Below are 17,167 nucleotides of genomic sequence, written 5' to 3' on the forward strand. Positions count from 1 at the left end.
CTGCCGGCGCCGCTTGAAACCATAGTGAGGGAGAGAAAGAGATAGAGTGAAAAGCGAACTTTATCGGCACGTCGCGAGGAGCGCGCTGTCCTCGCGTGAAGAGCATTATCTTACACCGTGGACAGCACTCAGTTTGAACAAAGAGTTAAAATATGATTTTTTTCTTTTAAATACTCGAACATCCACGCTTTCTAATATGCATTTAACGCAGACCACGGCACAGTTCAAGAAATTTGCAAGATAAAACTCGCTGATTACTAAACAGAGAATATGCTGAAGGATGTATTGGCAGTGAAGCACTTTTTTAAGTTTTACGCTGGTCCGGCCTTTCGATAAAAAAAAAGAACTGTTCTGGCCTCGATCTTAGTGTTTGCTAGAACACCTACAAGTCTAAACGTGCTTTCACAGAACGAAGATTAAGGAGTGAAACGTGCATTTTATTATGAAGATAAGTACCTTAAATAAAAGTGTTAGGACTGAGTAGGTACAATAAATATTCCAAATCCATAAAATTAATATCGGACATCAAAACTCTTAATGAGAGAGGACTCGAGCAATGGCAAATTACGTGTGCCTAAACCAACGAAACGTTTGCTTTTTTTCGTTTTGCACATCACTTTAAGCTATACTTCGTTCCAGCTTCGGTCCGAGCGCGGCCGATGTTATGAGCCTTAGGGCCAATCAAACAGCGCAAAAAGCGCAACGTCATGGCGTGCTCTCTGCGCTTGATAGGAGTAGCCGGCGGAGGAGCACGCACAGAGAGACGGCGAATACCGGTTGGTCCTATCAACTGCAGAGAGCACGCCATGACGTTGTGCCTCTTTCGCTGTTGGATTGGCCCTTCGGCTCCTAACATCGGCTGCGCTCGGACCGAAGCTGGAACGAAGTATGGTGAACGTTTCTTGTATCGTTATCTTCATAAATCCCCCCCTCTGTTTTCCGTCCGACCTGTTTCATCGTCGCGTTGAAGCGATTCGGTCCGCTGTAGGAAAACTGCTGCCTACCCACCGGCCATTCCGACGTACGGCGCGTAAAGACATGCCCCGAGGATAGAGTTGAATCACGTTGATTTAGCGGCTTGGGGCTCTAGAACGCGATGACCACCGGGCAATAACACAACAGCGGACGTTTCAGCTTTGGTGCGCATTCGTTCCGCTTTCTACTCCGAACTGGTCTGAAAGAAAGGATCGCGCCTCTTTTCGAATGTACGAAGCGTAGGAGGCGACCCAAGCGTACTACGTCACAACGGCCCCACGATTCCCCGCGTTGCACGCTGCAATAATGTAGGGTAGCCAAGAGGCCGTGTGGGATTTCCCAGCGAGGTCTGTTATGACGCCAAGTGCAGTCTAATAGCCAAGGCTCGCACTTCCGGGCAATAAAATTTTCCGCCCACTACATAATACTTTTTCATTCGATATATATATATTGTGAGGGTACGGATGACAGAGGCAGAGTTAAACGTTACTTAAAGAGTTTAATAACGATGGCAAATTCATACGGCGGTTTTGGCGGGAACATCGCATGGCGGGAGCGTCGTCTAGCGTCTCCTTCGTTGGGCCAGGCTTGGCTTTGTGAACAACAAGATGTCGGCAGGTGGCGCTAGTAATGAGCCTGCTCACATCCGACTCCCTCTTAATAGGACCAAGGCCCTTTGGTCCCGAAGCTTTCATTCAGAAAGGTCGTAATCTGTCAAATAGTTGGGCAGGCGCCGCACTCGTTGGGTCCTCGAGCTTGGACCGGGGGTTGCAAGTTCTGTGTTGACACTAGGCGTTGGTCCGGTTGTTAAGGGTTCTGCTTCGGCACTGGCTGTTGGTCCGGTTGTCACAGGGTCTGGTTCGGCACAGGCTGTCGGTGCGGGTCGCAGATGGGCAAGGAGGGTAGGGTCAACGTATGGAGGACGGAATACTTTGAGCTGGCTGGAGTGCGCAACTCTCTCGTCTCTTGATGAATTGTCGGCTGGATTAGTTATACGGCGAATCTCATAGGTGACTGGAGTCTTCTGTGCGATGATTTGATAAGGTCCCTTGTGCGTTGGAGCAAGTTTTGTAGTGCCATCTGTGATTGGTTCTTGACGTCGAAGCCATACATGCTGGCCTGGTGTAAAGGTGACATGGCGATGGCTCTCGTCATAGCGACGTTTCCGTCGTTGCTGAGCTTGCTCAGAATTCTGTTGCGCTTCACTGCGGCGTTCTGAAAGGTCTAGAAGTCTTGCTTCTAGGGTGGTGGTTCCAAGGCGTCGGAACTTCTCCATGGGCAGTTTGGGCACATATCCGTGCAGCAACTCAAAAGGGGAAAACTGTAAAGTTGCATTGACGGCTGTGTTCACAGCGAAGGCTGCGGCGCTTAGTTTCTCTTCCCAACGTGATGGCTCTGCGTTGCACATCTTTCTCAGCACCGAGACGAGCGTTCCGTTACTTCTCTCGACAAGCCCATTGCTTGCCGCACGGTAAGCTACCGAAAAGTGTTGTCGAATACCATGAAGAACCAAAAATCGTGTGAATTCGCAGGACTCAAAGGCACGGCCATGGTCAGACAGGCAGTCATCAGGCACACCGTAGTGGTAGAAGACTGTGTACAAGTGCTGAATCACTTCTTTGGTGCAAGTAGTTGAGACGGCACCTGGCACAATGAAACGCGTGGCAAAGTCTATAACGTTCAGAATGTACTTGCCACCATCGCTTAGAGGCATTGTAACGTGGTCCAGTGCAATAGTGCTGAAGGGGACTTCGGTTGTCGGCATGAAGCCCATTTTCCCAACGTTGCGTGTGGTAGGGCGTTTGTTGACCTGGCATGTTTGACATCCGTCAACGTACTGGGTCACTGTTGCAGTCATTCGTGGCCACCAATAGCGGTCCTGCAGTTTCTTCAGTGTGCGCTTTGCATCCATGTGGCCGCTGTTATCGTGAGTCAGCTCAAGCACAGACTGACGCAACTTGTAAGGCACAACAATTGTGTGCACGTTTGGATGCGTGCGACGGTACAGGATGTCATCGATGATGACAAAGTCCTGCCTTGCTTCATCGTCGGTCAGCAGTCTCTGATGTAGGGCAAGGCACTCCTCGTCTTCTTGCTGAAGTTGGCACAAGGTCACCATGGGCTCCACAGTGGCACAGGCAAGACGTGACAGCATGTCTGCGACAACATTTTGTTTGCCTGGTTTGTGTTGCACAGTGAAATCAAACTCCACAAGGTCCATAAGCATTCCCGTGAAGCGACGCGACGGCTTGAAGTTGGCCGTCAGGCAGGCGACTGACCAATTATCAGTCAGTAAGCAAAACTTCCGGTTAAGGAGGTAGTGCCGGAACTTCTGGGAGATAGCCCAATGAACAGCCAAGCATTCCCAAATGTTGCTGTGCAAGTTCTTCTCAGTGGCTGACAAAGCTCTGCTAGCATACTCAATGACCACCTCGTTGCCATCCTGGAGTTGTGAAAGGACAGCACCAAGTGCCACAGCTGATGCATCCGTGGTCACCGTAGTCGGCGCTGAAGGATCAAAATGCCCGAGAACAGGAGCAGAGGTAAGCGCTTGGCGGAGAGCTTGAAATGAAGATTCACAAGCAGGGGTCCACTTAAAGGTTCCAGTCCTGATGATGGTCTGGAGAGGAGCCGAAACCTTGGAGAACTCGGGGATAAACCGTCGGTAAAAGTTTGCAGTCTGCAACCAGGACAGGAGAGACTTGGCAGTTGTCGGTGTGGGTATCTTCAGGATGGCTTCCACTTTTGCTGGGTTGGGTCGTTTCCCTTCTTTGGAGAGGACGTAGCCTAGGAACGTCAATGATGGTACAGCGAACCGGCACTTAGTTAGCGAAACTTTAAATCCACTTGTCTGTAGCAGTCCGAGGACTTCTTCGAGCAAGTCGATGAACTCGTGAAAATTGGTGGCAAAGAGCAGGACATCGTCCAGATACACACGAACTCCACACTTGGGGTGTCGGGATCGAAGCTGCTCGAAGACTGCTTGCATGGCTTTTTGAAATGTGGCAGGGGCATTTTTGAGTCCAAATGGCATTCTTGTCCACTGGAACGTGCCACGATGCGTAATGAAAGACGTCTTGAGCTGGTCTTCCGGGCGCACTCGTATTTGCCAGTAGGCAAACCTCAAGTCAAGGCAGGCGAACAGCGAGCAACCTGCTATGTCGTCCATAATGTCCTCGGCACGGGGAAGCGGCTGAGCGACACTGATTGTCTGCTTGTTAAGTGGGATGTAGTTTACACACAGTCGTTTCTTGCTTCCACGAGAAACAATGACAATGGGGAAGGCCCAAGGGCTAGAAGACGGCACTATGATGCCCTTCCTCAGGAGCTCATCAGTTTGCTGCTCAATAAACTGTCGGTCATCAGCAGCATACCGATACGGTTGCCGACTGTAGGGTACAGCGTCTGGAACGAGGTCAATGGCGTGCTGTGCTCCTTCATAGAGTCCCAAGTCGTTGTCGTCTGTAGCAAAGAGAGCAATGTGTCGCTGCAGGACATTTTGAATCGCAGCAGACTCTTCTGGCTGTAGCTCTGTGCCAATTTGGGCTTCGTTTAGAATAGAACTTGTCTTGTTTCTCTCGAAACTGTTCGGGCTACATGTTTTTGGAGAATCACGCTCTGGCTGGGGCGACTTTTCATGGCATGCCAGAGCCAGCCACAAGGGCTGGTTGTCATCTGGGAGAGGCTCAAGTTGGAGACCACCTGTCGAAGGGATAGTCGGTGCAAACGGGGAAGAAGTCAGGGTGTGGAGAAGGACAGCGTTCGACATCCTCGGCAACACCTTCTCCTGGCACAACAAGACGGCACCTGAGCTGGGGTGGCGAATTTCAGTTGGATTAGGCGGCCTCACAACAAGTTCTGCATGTGCTGCTTCGAACCAGTCCTCTCCGAGGATCAGAGGCAGGGGGTTGCGCGCAAGTACCATCACCTCCACGACGGCAGAGATGGGACCAACGGAGATGCGAGTGCACAGAGTACCAGTTGGTGCAACTGTGCTGCCACCAACGACAGCAATGGGTGGCTTTGTCCATGGTAGCAAGCTCAAGGTTCCGATAAGCTCTTGCGACAGTATGGTCAACTTAGACCCACTGTCAGGGAAAGCGTCAACCTTGCCGATTGTTGGGACATCGGCTTGGACTACAGCACACTGGACCATTGAGCCCTCAAGTGGCTCAGAGTTCTGGAGGCAGGACATGGCAGGGGCATTGGTCTTGAAGCTGGCTGGCTGCTGATTACGTGGGGTCCTTGCAGCGGTGCACTTGGCGGAGAGGTGACCCAGCTGCCGGCAATTGTAGCACACAGCCTTACTCAAATCTTGGCCGGGGCGATGGGCGGGAGCTCCGTGTTTTGACGTGATGGCAAGGTATCGTGCCTCCTGCTGTTCTTGTGAAAGAGACGAAATGCGCTGTGGTATGGCAGACACACGTTCAGCTCGATTTGAAGATTGAGTAGAGGAAGGCGTTGCGTGTGGTTTGGCAACTGGTGGCCTTGCACTTTCAGCCTCCGTGCGGTTTGACCTTAGACGAGAATGGCTTAAAGTCTGGTCGAGTCGTGTTACAATGTCCATGTATGCAGGGACCGTCGCAGGACACTGCGCTGTGATGGATGTCGCTAGATGTTCGTCATTGATGCCTTGAACAGCATACTCTATGCGCTGAGCATCAGTCAGCACAACGGGGCATTTCGAGATGAGTTTTAGTTTTGCCAGGGAATAGTTCACGAGGCTCTCTGCAGGCGACTGCACCAGAGCGGTGACCTTATGCTGCCACTGCAGAAGCGTAAGGCGATCACCGAACTGCGCCTGGAAGGCGGCCTTAAAGCTGTCCCAAGTTAGGCACTGGCGTCCAGAAACAGCTTTCCAGTTAGCGGCGGGGCCTCGAAGCTTGCCGAGAGCGACTGCGAGAAGTGTCGAGGGCTCCCAGGAAGCCAGTCCTTGTGTTCGCTCCAGCTCCTCGATCCAATGGCGGGCCGAAATACCTCCATCGCCGCTAAAAGTTGGAAGCGACGCGGACAAGTCCGGCAGGGTAGTCACCTGCACAGGGGCTGGTGCACGTTGAGACACGGTCAGGAACTGCTGCAGCAAGCTTGTCAGTAGCTGCGTGGACTGCGCCGGGTCGAGAGTCGGGAGAGGCGATGACTCTTGCGGGCCTTCTGCGGAGGCCGCCGAGTCGGGAAGAGGCAGGGTCGATGGCGGTGGCGGGGGGCTTCGGGCGATGTCGTCCAGGAGGCGGTGGATGATTTCCTCTTTGGATCCGGCGACGTCAAGTTTGCGACGAGACAACTCGTCGCGAAGGTATTCCGCCGTAAAACCGGCGAGGTCGCTTGGCGTGGCTTCGGCCCAATTGACAAGAGGCATGGCGGGCGGGCGGGCGAGCGGGCGAAACAAAAGATGCGACTCGTTCTTCAGGCGAGTTAGGCAGGCGGTGCGGGCGGACGAGTGGCATCCAGGCTCCTTGACATGTCGACTGCGCCAAATGTGAGGGTACAGATGACAGAGGCAGAGTTAAACGTTACTTAAAGGGTTTAATAACGATGGCAAATTCATACGGCGGTTATGGCGGGAACATCGCATAGCGGGAGCGTCGTCTAGAGTCTCCTTCGTTGGGCCAGGCTTGGCTTTGTGAACAACAAGATGTCGGCAGGTGGCGCTAGTAATGAGCCTGCTCACAATATACAGCTCGGAGACCACGTACGATGACGTGAAGTGCCCGTGTTGTATACTCAATAACGTGGCTCTTGATTCTCGCAGATGATGATGATGATGATACCGTGTCTCTAAAAGCTCATAAACAAAGAATACTACATGTACACGGGGCGAGACAAACAGTGGGAGGATTTCTGGAGCACAAACGAGCACGTACCACGTGACACTAAGCGTCGTACCGCGTTCCACGCGGCGGCGTGTGGTTCCAGAACACCTCCGATTGGATACATTTCGTTTCTTGTGCATTAATAAGACAGGTAGGAAACGCCAGAAAGCCAAGGTGGAGTGGTGTAGTGGTTAGCACACCCGACCGGACATTGGGAGGCCCAGAGTTCAAATCCTGGCTCCGCCTATTTTTGGCTTTCGGCGGGTTCCTGGAAACTTTGATTCTTTGATTCATTGGATAAGTACGGTTCATTCATCTGCACATATTTGTTCATATATATATATATATATATATATATATCTTTTTTTTTTTTACTTGCACTTTATCGGCATTTATTCGGTTCGTTTTGTTTTTTATTCTTCAAATGTTAGTTTCTTATTTTTGCGAAACGTCGACTGGATACTTATTCGTGCTATCTCAACCCCCCCCCCCCTTTTTTTTCATTTAAAAAGTTAACAGCTTTTTTTTGTACTTTTCATGCAATTGCAAAAAATAAACTGCCCTTTTCTTTTTTTTATTATTCAGAAATGCTTTTTTTTTTTTTTTTTTTTTTTTTTTTGTTTCGTCCCAACACATTTACGTTCTGGACTTCTGAGCAGGTTTTTTTTCTGTGGAAGGGGGTTGCAGGGAGCTTAACGAGCCAAAAGCCGAAGCACGTTTCACGTTAAACTTTTCACAAGCTCACCTGCGCTCTTGCCGTCTTTTTTTTAACTCTCCCGTTTCATTTGTTGCCTATTTATGAGGCGTTCCTTAGCTCCCGACATGTTACGACTTGACCGGTATTATACTTCCTTTCACCTTACGATGTATCGTAAAACGGCGTTATGAGTACCCTAAGCCAAGGCAGTGTCGTGCGACCTTCGAGAGAGGCACTGCGGAGCCCGTTTACACATTTGCCACTCAGCACCCCCTAGAAAATGTCAGCGAGTGCGTAAGCCCCTGTTGCCCCCCCCCCCCCCCCCCCCCGCCCCCGGTTCCTGGGTCCCTAACGCACTAGATTTTTTGAAGATCAAAATCATTTCACGGCCCCTTTAAAGGGGTCATGAAACGTTATCAGGTTGGAACGTTCATGACTTTGCCGGTTTGTACTGGTCCCAGCCTGGCGCAAGTATAATCGCACAGACCGCCACTGATTCAGAAACTTCTTTGCCGCGGTGAAATTGTGAAATCGCGAAGATAAAAGGTCACTATTTCTTTCAGTCTTGCTCGTGCAAAGTGGAATCACGTGATTGTGGAATGGAAATCACCCGACTGACGACAGTCGAGCGCGGCTCATGCATTGGACTCGAGAACTGCGTGAGCACTCGACTTCGGCTCGTAACATTCAATGCCTCGGCTGACGCTCGGGTAGTGGCTCGTCTCCAATCACAGCGGTGATGAGAATAGCCCAACTCCAACAATGTCTGAGCTGAGCACACGTTCTCTACTTTGTCAAACCTAGCACGTGGGTAAGATTAACGTTAAAGGTATAGGATAGGCGCCGGGCCGCGTGGCCGCTTGTTCTGGCTCCGAGTTGAGGGGAAGAACGATGCTCATATTTTTCAAATTTATTTGACGACTGTGCTTACAAAGCAAGACAAGATACAAGATACTGCGGCAAGATACTGCGACATGTTGACCCTCTGGATGACTCCCAAAACATTACGCTGTCGAAATTATTCACATAACCCTTCCTCCCAGTTGAGCTCATGCTGCGTATAGACCAACGCACTGTTTCCATACAAGCCCTCACAAGGTGCGAGAAAAGGCGCAGTTTCCGCACGAGGTGTGGCCACTGCACGTGCGCAGGGAGCGCGTCAAGTGGACCATCAGCGCGTGCGCAATGCCGATAGCAGCACCACCGCAAAGGCGGGACGTCAGCACCGCGTGTTGGTCTATACGTGCCTCGATCGTAATTCAGTCACGAATTAACTGTTCGTTGATTTCTAAATTCGAGAAACACCTTGCGCCCCCACTACCGTGCAGAGTGCACAACTCTCGGGAAATTCCTCCTCTAGTCAAGCATACCGCACGAAGAGATGGCGTTGGTCACCATCCGATTAAACTGGAAAACGCAAAGCGCCCTGACACAGCCAGCCTCTCAGTATCCCAAAATCTGTCGTCCCCGAGGCCCCACTGTATCCTCTTCTCTCATCTTCCTCTTCTTTGTCGCTTTGTTATTAGACGCGGGATCCCACCCTGCTTCAGTGCAATGACCGTCACTCCCCTCCTTGCCACTCGAAGGCCGTCATTCATCCTAGTTTTGCCTTCCTTTCTTTTCCTGCTCTTCTTCAAAGCCCCTTCCCGGTGATCGGCCAGAGAGTCAAGAGGTCCAACGAGTCAAAAGGCCCAATAACGGATCTTTTGACTCGTTGGAGCTTTTGACTCGCCAAACACGAGTCAAGAGATCCAATCTGGGTCAAGAGGTCCAACAAGTCAAGAGATCCAACGAGTCGAAAGATCCACGGTGAGTCAAGAGGGTTATCGAGTCAAAACGTCCAACGAGTCAGAAGGTCCAATAATGGATCTTTTGACGCGTTGGATCTTTTGACTCGTTGGACCTCTTGATCCCCTTTCACCAAGGTGCGTTGGCGCTCCCAAGTCGCGTCTCGTTTCGCCTCCGGGCACAGCTGACCGGAGCCACGTGGCAACGGTACTCGAGGCGTTCACCGGCGCCGGTCGGATTCGTTAGGTAAGGTCGTCTCCTGCGGCCTTTCGCAACACCCCGTCGGTGCCCGAAGAAGCTGCAGCTCGCCGATCAGAACACGCGCCGCACGAGGCGCTACTTTGACCTCGCCAGGTATCGACGACAATATCTTAAGAGGAAGCCACTAGTGCCTTCCCACACCGGAGGGGACTTCCTTTCAATATACGCGTCGTCGTTGATTGTCCCAGAGGCAAGTCGAAGGTTACCGCTAACTGCAGTCCAATGCTTGTATAGCGGCCAACTCGTAGCAGCTTCTTTCCTTGCTTGCCTCGCGCGTGTCGTGTACGCACGCACAGAACCGGTGCGGCACGGGACCAAGAATTGGTTCGTTTGTTTGTTGGCGCGTTGACCAGAAAGGCAACAAGTTGTGTGCGACGCCCGTAAGTACAGGAACTGATGCCGTGCGCAAGTGTAACCTTCTACGGGAGTCTGATGTGAGGAGCGGGAAGTCTTCAGATAAGAATTGTTCAGGGGGTATCCCCCTATGACAAGGTATACCATAATTGTTAGCACCGGCGGCTGATTTAATAACATTAGATTTTTTTTAGAAAATATGGCCGATGGGTTTTTACCTTCCAAGCATGAGGGGGTTGCGTAAATTTTCTAAACATTCAATATTTGGAGCGTGTACGCAGTCGTAGGGGATTGAAATCCAGTCGTTGATCGGTCAACCCCACAGGCACACGCACACGCACACGCACACACACACACACACACACACACACACACACACACACACACACACACACACACACTTCGATTTAAAAAAAGAATGAAACGCGGCTGTTTGGGGGAGTATGGTCTCACATTTTTCGAGTAATTCGGCTCTGGTGCGCACCGCCGAAGTTGAAAAAACGTACTGAAAATGGCGGACGAAGGGGGGTCGTCTTCATCGTTCGGTTATGGTGTACATAGTTTAGCGAGCGAAACACTGTATAGGCTCCTCATGCCGTAGCGTAGAATCAGTGTCACCAATAAAAGTAAAGTGTCTTTTGGATGGTAAAAACATTTTTCTAGTCACTGAATAAGAGTTACATGGTGAAAGCAACCATTGCTGAAAGCGGTGTTTTTGTCTTTGTTTTTTCGCCAGCTGGATTCGCCCACTTGGCAGAAGCTAGACTTGTGGTTTATTTTTTTATTACTAAACTTTTCAGTACTAAACTTCACAACGTGGAAGACGTTAAAAATCCCCAAGCATCTTCGAATGGAGTATAAGCCAACTTGTCGAAAGCCAACTTGTCGAAAGCCAACTTGTCGAAAGCCAACTTGTCGAAAGCCAACTTGTCGAAAGCCAACTTGTCGAAAGCCAACTTGTCGAAAGCCAACTTGTCGAAAGCCAACTTGTCGAAAGCCAACTTGTCGAAAGCCAACTTGTCGAAAGCCAACTTGTCGAATGACAACTTTTCGAATGACAACTTTTCGAATGACAACTTTTCGAATGACAACTTTTCGAATGACAACTTTTCGAATGACAACTTTTCGAATGACAACTTTTCGAATGACAACTTTTCGAATGACAACTTTTCGAATGACAACTTTTCGAATGACAACTTTTCGAATGACAACTTTTCGAATGACAACTTTTCGAATGACAACTTTTCGAATGACAACTTTTCGAATGACAACTTTTCGAATGACAACTTTTCGAATGACAACTTTTCGAATGACAACTTTTCGAATGACAACTTTTCGAATGACAACTTTTCGAATGACAACTTTTCGAATGACAACTTTTCGAATGACAACTTTTCGAATGACAACTTTTCGAATGACAACTTTTCGAATGACAACTTTTCGAATGACAACTTTTCGAATGACAACTTTTCGAATGACAACTTTTCGAATGACAACAACATTTACAAAGTTTTTTGTGATCCACTCGAACCTCGAAGAGAAACCAGTGTCCAAATTGTCTCCCTTTGTGGTAGCCAAGGTGCTAGAAAACCTCATCGGGTTCTCATACAAAGCAAAAAAAACTCCACTCCGGCGACCTTCTCGTTGTAGTGAACACGAAATACAAAGTTAGGCACTCTCTAAGGTGACCAGCATAGTCGATGTCGAAGTGTCCACAAGTCCTCACCGGACGCTCAACACGATCCGTGGAGTCCTTTCTGAAGACGACTTCCTCGACGCTAGCGAGGAAGAAATCCTGGAAGGACTGAAAGATGCCAGTGTTGTTGCCGTTAAACGTATTATGTTCCGGAAGGATGGCAAGGAAACCTAATGAAAGCACGTGATCTTGATTTTTGAGAGACACACCCTCCCTGAAACTGTGAAGGCAGGCTATCTCCAGTGTCGCATCCGTCCCTATGTACCCAACCCGCAACGGCGCTTTCGCTGCCAACGCTTTGGGAATGGGTCACGCAGTTGCCGTGGGAAAGAAACTTGTGCGAAATGTGAAAGCCAGGAACATGTTGCTGACATCCGCGAGGCAGCGGCCCGCTGTAGTAACTGCAGTGGGCCCCACCCAGCTTACTTCCGCACCTGTCCCCGTTGGCGTCAAGAAAAGGAAATTTTTTTCCTAAAGGCAAAGGAGAATATCACCAACTCGGAGGCTAAGAAGAAGAAGCTGTTGTTCCTCTCAAAGGGAGGTTACGCCGAGGTGGTGCGCAGGGGCCCTGCACCACGCTTGGAGACTAAGGCCACCCAGGTTTCTCATGAGATCTTGGCGGCTGACCTAAGGGCCCCACCCCCTCAACAGGAGCAGTATGCTGCTCCCCTGGGCAAAGGTGGGCCGGCAATAGCCGCGCCCGCTCTACCCTTCAAGACTGTGGCGCAGGGTCAGCAGGCTTCCTCTTCTCGCGTAGAGGGCGCTTTAGCTGCTATCTCTGCTCAGGACAGGGCAGCACCGGCTGCAGCTATCAGCACTGGCAGCTCTCCTAAGGAGGAGAAGAAGCGAGGCCCTCGGCCTCAGTCCCTGGAGAGGCAGCCAGCAACCAAGGAGCTGCGTGGCTCGCATGCAGGTTCCTTGTCGGGAAAAGAAATGGAACAGAGGAACGGGGCAGAACCCCTTTCCAGTACATCAACCACCTTTCCACCTAGTTCTGGTCGTGGCCGCGGCTTGGGGCCCCGCGACACACTCTCCCGGGCCAGCGGGCCGGTCTGCCTGCGGGGCTCAGGAGAACACTGGCGCTACCTTTTCTGCCCCCTCATGGACTTCGGGTTCTGACCAAGACAAGATGGAGTGGCAAACTACGAAGAAACAAAAATAAAAAAAAAAACTTTTAACTCCTCCGAAGTGAGGCAACTGACTCACATTTTCATGTTCCTTGGTTTTTGACCCTAAAATGGCTTCAGTAGTCATACAATGGAACTGTCGTGGCCTTCTAAGAAACATGGATAATGTAGCAGGGATCTCAAACTGAAAAGCCTGAAACTGAAAACTCACAAGTCTCTCAATATCCTTAAAGTTGTCTCTCACCGGTCTTGGGGCTCGGATCGATTGTGCCTCCTGCGGATCTATCGCTCCTTGGTACGCTCCCGACTAGACTATGGCTGCTTTGTTTATGGGTCTACCAGACAGTCTGTGCTCAAGATGTTGGATCCCATTCATCATATTGGGCTTTGTTTGGCTACAGGTGCATTTCGTACATCCCCTGTGCCCAGTTTATAAGCAGAGGCTAATAAGTGTTGCCTCGAAAGACGTAGATTCGCATTGGACATGATGTTCGCATCCTATCTGTCCTCCAGCACCCCACTCGAGAAGTTGTTCAAGAAACACGCTCGGAACGACTCTTGCTTGCAAAACCTAGCGTGATCTCTGCATTCAGTTTGCGATTGAAGGCCTTGACCGAGTCTGTCAGATTTGATGTGGCATCCCAGGTAGTCGAATTCCCTGGCATCACAGCACCTTGGAAGCACCCTGACATACACTGCAACCTGTCTCTTACACAGTATAACAAGAAAAGCACTCCAAGTGCTGTGCTTCTACAAGGATTTCATGAACTCGCTCAATTGTATAAAGAATATACAAAGTTCTATACAGATAGAACAAAATTTGAGACATTCGTTGGTTGCTCTGTCATTGGCTCTTCAGTGGAAGCTGTAAGGCGGATAAATGCTGCTGCTACCATTCTTACAGTGGAGCTGTATGGCCTCCTGTTGGCTACGGAACGCATAGCCCGCCACAGGATACCCCTGGCAGTGGTTTTCACTGACTCTCTCAGTGCCTTGCGAGCCATCTCTTCACTGCTGCCTACAATGACCTCCCGTGTTGTTGAAGTTCAGAAGAGAATTATTGTGGCAGCCAGAAAGCACTGCACAATTGTCTTTTGTGGGATTCCCAGCCATGTTGGTATCCCAAGCCATGAGGCGGCCGACCGTGCTGCCCGCACATGCGTCAGCAGAGAGGTAGATATTAAAAGGATACCTTACATGGACTGTCGCCCTTCTGTTAGGTCTCGCATACGAGCACAATGGCAAGCCGAGTGGAATGAGGACATCTACAAGAAGCTGCATCTCATTAAGCCAAACCAGGGTGAATGGGCGAGCGCTCCGGTTTTATGAAGTAATACTGTGTCGTTTGCGCATTGGCCACATGCATCTTACTTATGGCTACCTGCTCCGTTGGGAGGATGCCCCTTTGTGTGAACAGTGTAAAAAACCTCTGTGTTCTCCATTTTCTAATTGAGTGCCCTTTCTATGAACGGGAACGCCAATCTCACTTTGCACAGCTATACAGAAAGCACATTCCCTTACACCCAATGCTGTTATTGGGCGATGAACCATTCGTGACTTACAAGCAGGTTTTGAAGTTTTTAGATGCTATTGGTCTTCTACATCGACTGTGTACTTCAAAGCTTTTCACTCATGCCCATTTTTGTTTGTGACATTATCCGGTTCATGTCTCATTCCATTATTTTAACCCTGACCGCTACAGTCCTTTCTTCTCGCTTACCCTCAATGCAATAGTTCCCTTCTTTGGCGATCTTTGGCCTTAGCAGCCTTTGCGCCATAAAAATCCAATCCAATCCAACCCCTACGGATTGAGGCACAACGGGCGCGTGCTGAAGTACGGCTTCAAAGCGACGGTACGAGCTCCTGTTCGCGCTCGTGAGGATCCTAGCGATGGCAAAAATTTAAAACGAAAACTTTTAAAACAATGTTTATCTTGGCGTGTGAGGGGAAGGAAGACGAATGCGTGATCTTGGTGTTCAAGGGTGAAAGATCGAAAAGAAGGAACAATGAAAAGGCTCTCTAGGACTTTCTTACGGAATATTCAACGAGTTACCTATGAAAAGGTTGCCCCTTTCGACGAGTTCACCTTTCTGCAAATAGACCTGTAGGGTGAGATGGCCTTCGACGAGTCGACCTTTGAAAAATTGACTTTCGACGAGTTGTGCTGATAACTTGAAGGCTAATGGGGCGGTGCAACTATATTCAATAGGAATGTTTTTTTGTTTTTTTTTCACTTTACACGAGCATACTGGCACTAGTGCTACCCAAGCGTACTTTCACGCAACGCCACTGACCAAGAAACTCCCTCGTAGTGTAATTTCTAGGAGAAAAGAGATCGCTTTCTTTCAATCTCTCCTTTACAAAACTTGTTGACGTAGCGTTGACGCAGTGTCGGCATAGTACCTCCAGTGGCGATGTTTGAATGCTGCTCGTAGACTGGACCCGAGCAATGCGTGCGCGCTCAATTTGGGCTCGTGATAATCGATAGCTCGACAAACATTCGGGTAGTGGCTCCTGTCCAATCGCTGCAATGACGACAATAGCCGAACCATAACACAATGTCTGCAGCTCAGCGCGTGTCCTGTGCTTTGCCAACCCCCAAGCGCGTGAAATGATCAACGCTGGCTTCAACTCCAGATCACGTGGCCGCTTGTTCTGGCTTCAAATTGAAAGAATAAACGCTGCTCTCCTTTTGATTTTTTTTGAGATTTTGATTGCGTGTGGTGAAAAACAAGCGGTATTTGCGCAAAGTACAAAAATTATTGCATTGTCCTTTTAAGGGTCCCAAGTTATCAGCTGTACCTCACTGACCAAATGTTTACCAACACCGGAAATATGAAACTCTTTTGCGCGTAGACTTCGACAAAGCATGCTTGTGGCCTGTGTTTTATAAGCTCCTAAACTTTATTGCGCCCAGAGGACATATTGGCAAAGTCTATTGGGTAGACGTGGAACACTTGGAATTCGTACATATCTATTTATATATATGTTTGTATTTTTTTGGCTTGATAAACTTTGGAATTATTACAAACTATTATTTCTTGAATATAGCCCCTGCACTTGATCTCGCAAAGCCCGAAAAACATGCAGTTTCAGGGTCACCTCATCAGTAGCGCAAGTGTTGGAGTGCGTTTCTTCGTCGCAACGATAACGATAACTCGGTCGTAAGCGAACGCGAGTTTGTGAACCTGCCTTAGTTCGTTGCTTTCTGTCCTCTTTCCCTCAGGTTGTACGTGGTGAAGCACGCGACCAATGCGCTCTTCGTCTTCGCCGCCTGGAAGCTACTGGACCTTGGCTCCAACGCGTGGCGGCTCTGGGAGTTCGCCGTGGACTCGATGGCTCCCATCAGCTCGATCACCGGATGACGTAGTGGCGGGTCCCGTCCAGCCTCGCTGCCCACCCGGGTTTTAACGCCTAGGAGCCCAGGGGTCCGGAACCTCGGTGCGGTAACCTCGAGCGCCGCCCCACACACCCCCTCCATGGGCCCGGGTCCCTTCATCAAAGCTCCCCCCTCCTCCCCTCCTTTCTTCCGACCCTCTGGCTGCCCAAAGCAGACGGGTTCCATCTTGTTCATAGTATACGTGTATGTATTGACTGGTGCACCTTCTGTCCTTGCCGAGCGCTCCTCGCTGTGCTCTTTTAGCTAATTAAACAAGAACATGAAGCAAAACGGACGCTGCTGTTCTGGTTGAGGTACTCTTCCTCACCCCGAGCTGCGCAGAAGACTGACCTTGGAAGATGCATCGGCATGCTTCTCTTCTGTGTGCTCTGTCTAGGACGGTGCGACCGACGCGCGAGGACTATAAAGTGTTCTCCAAGACGGCTTTCTGTTTCTTTTTTTTTTTATCTTTTTCTCTATGGGACAAACTGCCTATGCAGGTTGCTTAGTATCTTTGTTTTTGTTCTTCCGTGACTAGTGTCGGCTTGCATGTTTTTTCTCTCCCTTTTCTTTTCTTCTGATGATGATCAAATGGAACTGGGAGTAGTGCTCTCTTTATTGCCAGTGTTGCTGCGAATAAAGAAGCTGAATGGATTTGCACGAGTCGTAAGAATAAGATGTTTGACTTTCTCGAGCTTGATTGGATCTTGTCTAAGCAGACGTCGAGCAGTTCGAGAATAAAACCGCCGAGCAGTCGTATTCATCTCACTGTCGGAGTTTTTGAGTGTCCATCATATTACGCGCAGTTTCTCCCAGGTGACGCCACAAGTATGAGGGGCGATGTATGTATATTTCGAAACTTAACTCAAAGCTGGGCGTGCAAGGGGTGCAGCACGCAGAAAACTAAACTTGGAACGCTTTCAGACAAAGGTGAACGCACAAAATCCTAACCCAACGTTTTTTTTTGTTTGTTTTTTGTTTTTGTTTTGTTTATTTCTGACCTCTTCAGTAAATTACTCTGGTCACATGAAAGCTATTTACCATACTTTTTGTTTCTAGTCGCTTCACACCAGGGCAGTT

The 17,167-nt window shown here is 49.6% G+C and overlaps 1 protein-coding gene across 1 annotated transcript in view; it reads left to right on the plus strand.

Moving 5' to 3' along the window:
* The window catches only part of LOC8035292 (putative fatty acyl-CoA reductase CG5065), a 117,285-nt gene extending 100,528 nt beyond the window's left edge, over positions 1-16,757 (plus strand). The window contains exon 12 of the mRNA XM_040211031.3: positions 15,935-16,757. Within this exon, the coding sequence (XP_040066965.2) occupies positions 15,935-16,073 (139 nt within the window). The 3' untranslated portion in view covers positions 16,074-16,757. The remainder of the gene's footprint in view (positions 1-15,934) is intronic.
* Positions 16,758-17,167: the final 410 nt, after the last annotated feature.

The sequence above is a fragment of the Ixodes scapularis genome, unplaced genomic scaffold, assembly GCF_016920785.2.
Source record: "Ixodes scapularis isolate PalLabHiFi unplaced genomic scaffold, ASM1692078v2 PGA_scaffold7__128_contigs__length_106722199, whole genome shotgun sequence".
NCBI classification, from domain to species: domain Eukaryota; kingdom Metazoa; phylum Arthropoda; class Arachnida; order Ixodida; family Ixodidae; genus Ixodes; species Ixodes scapularis.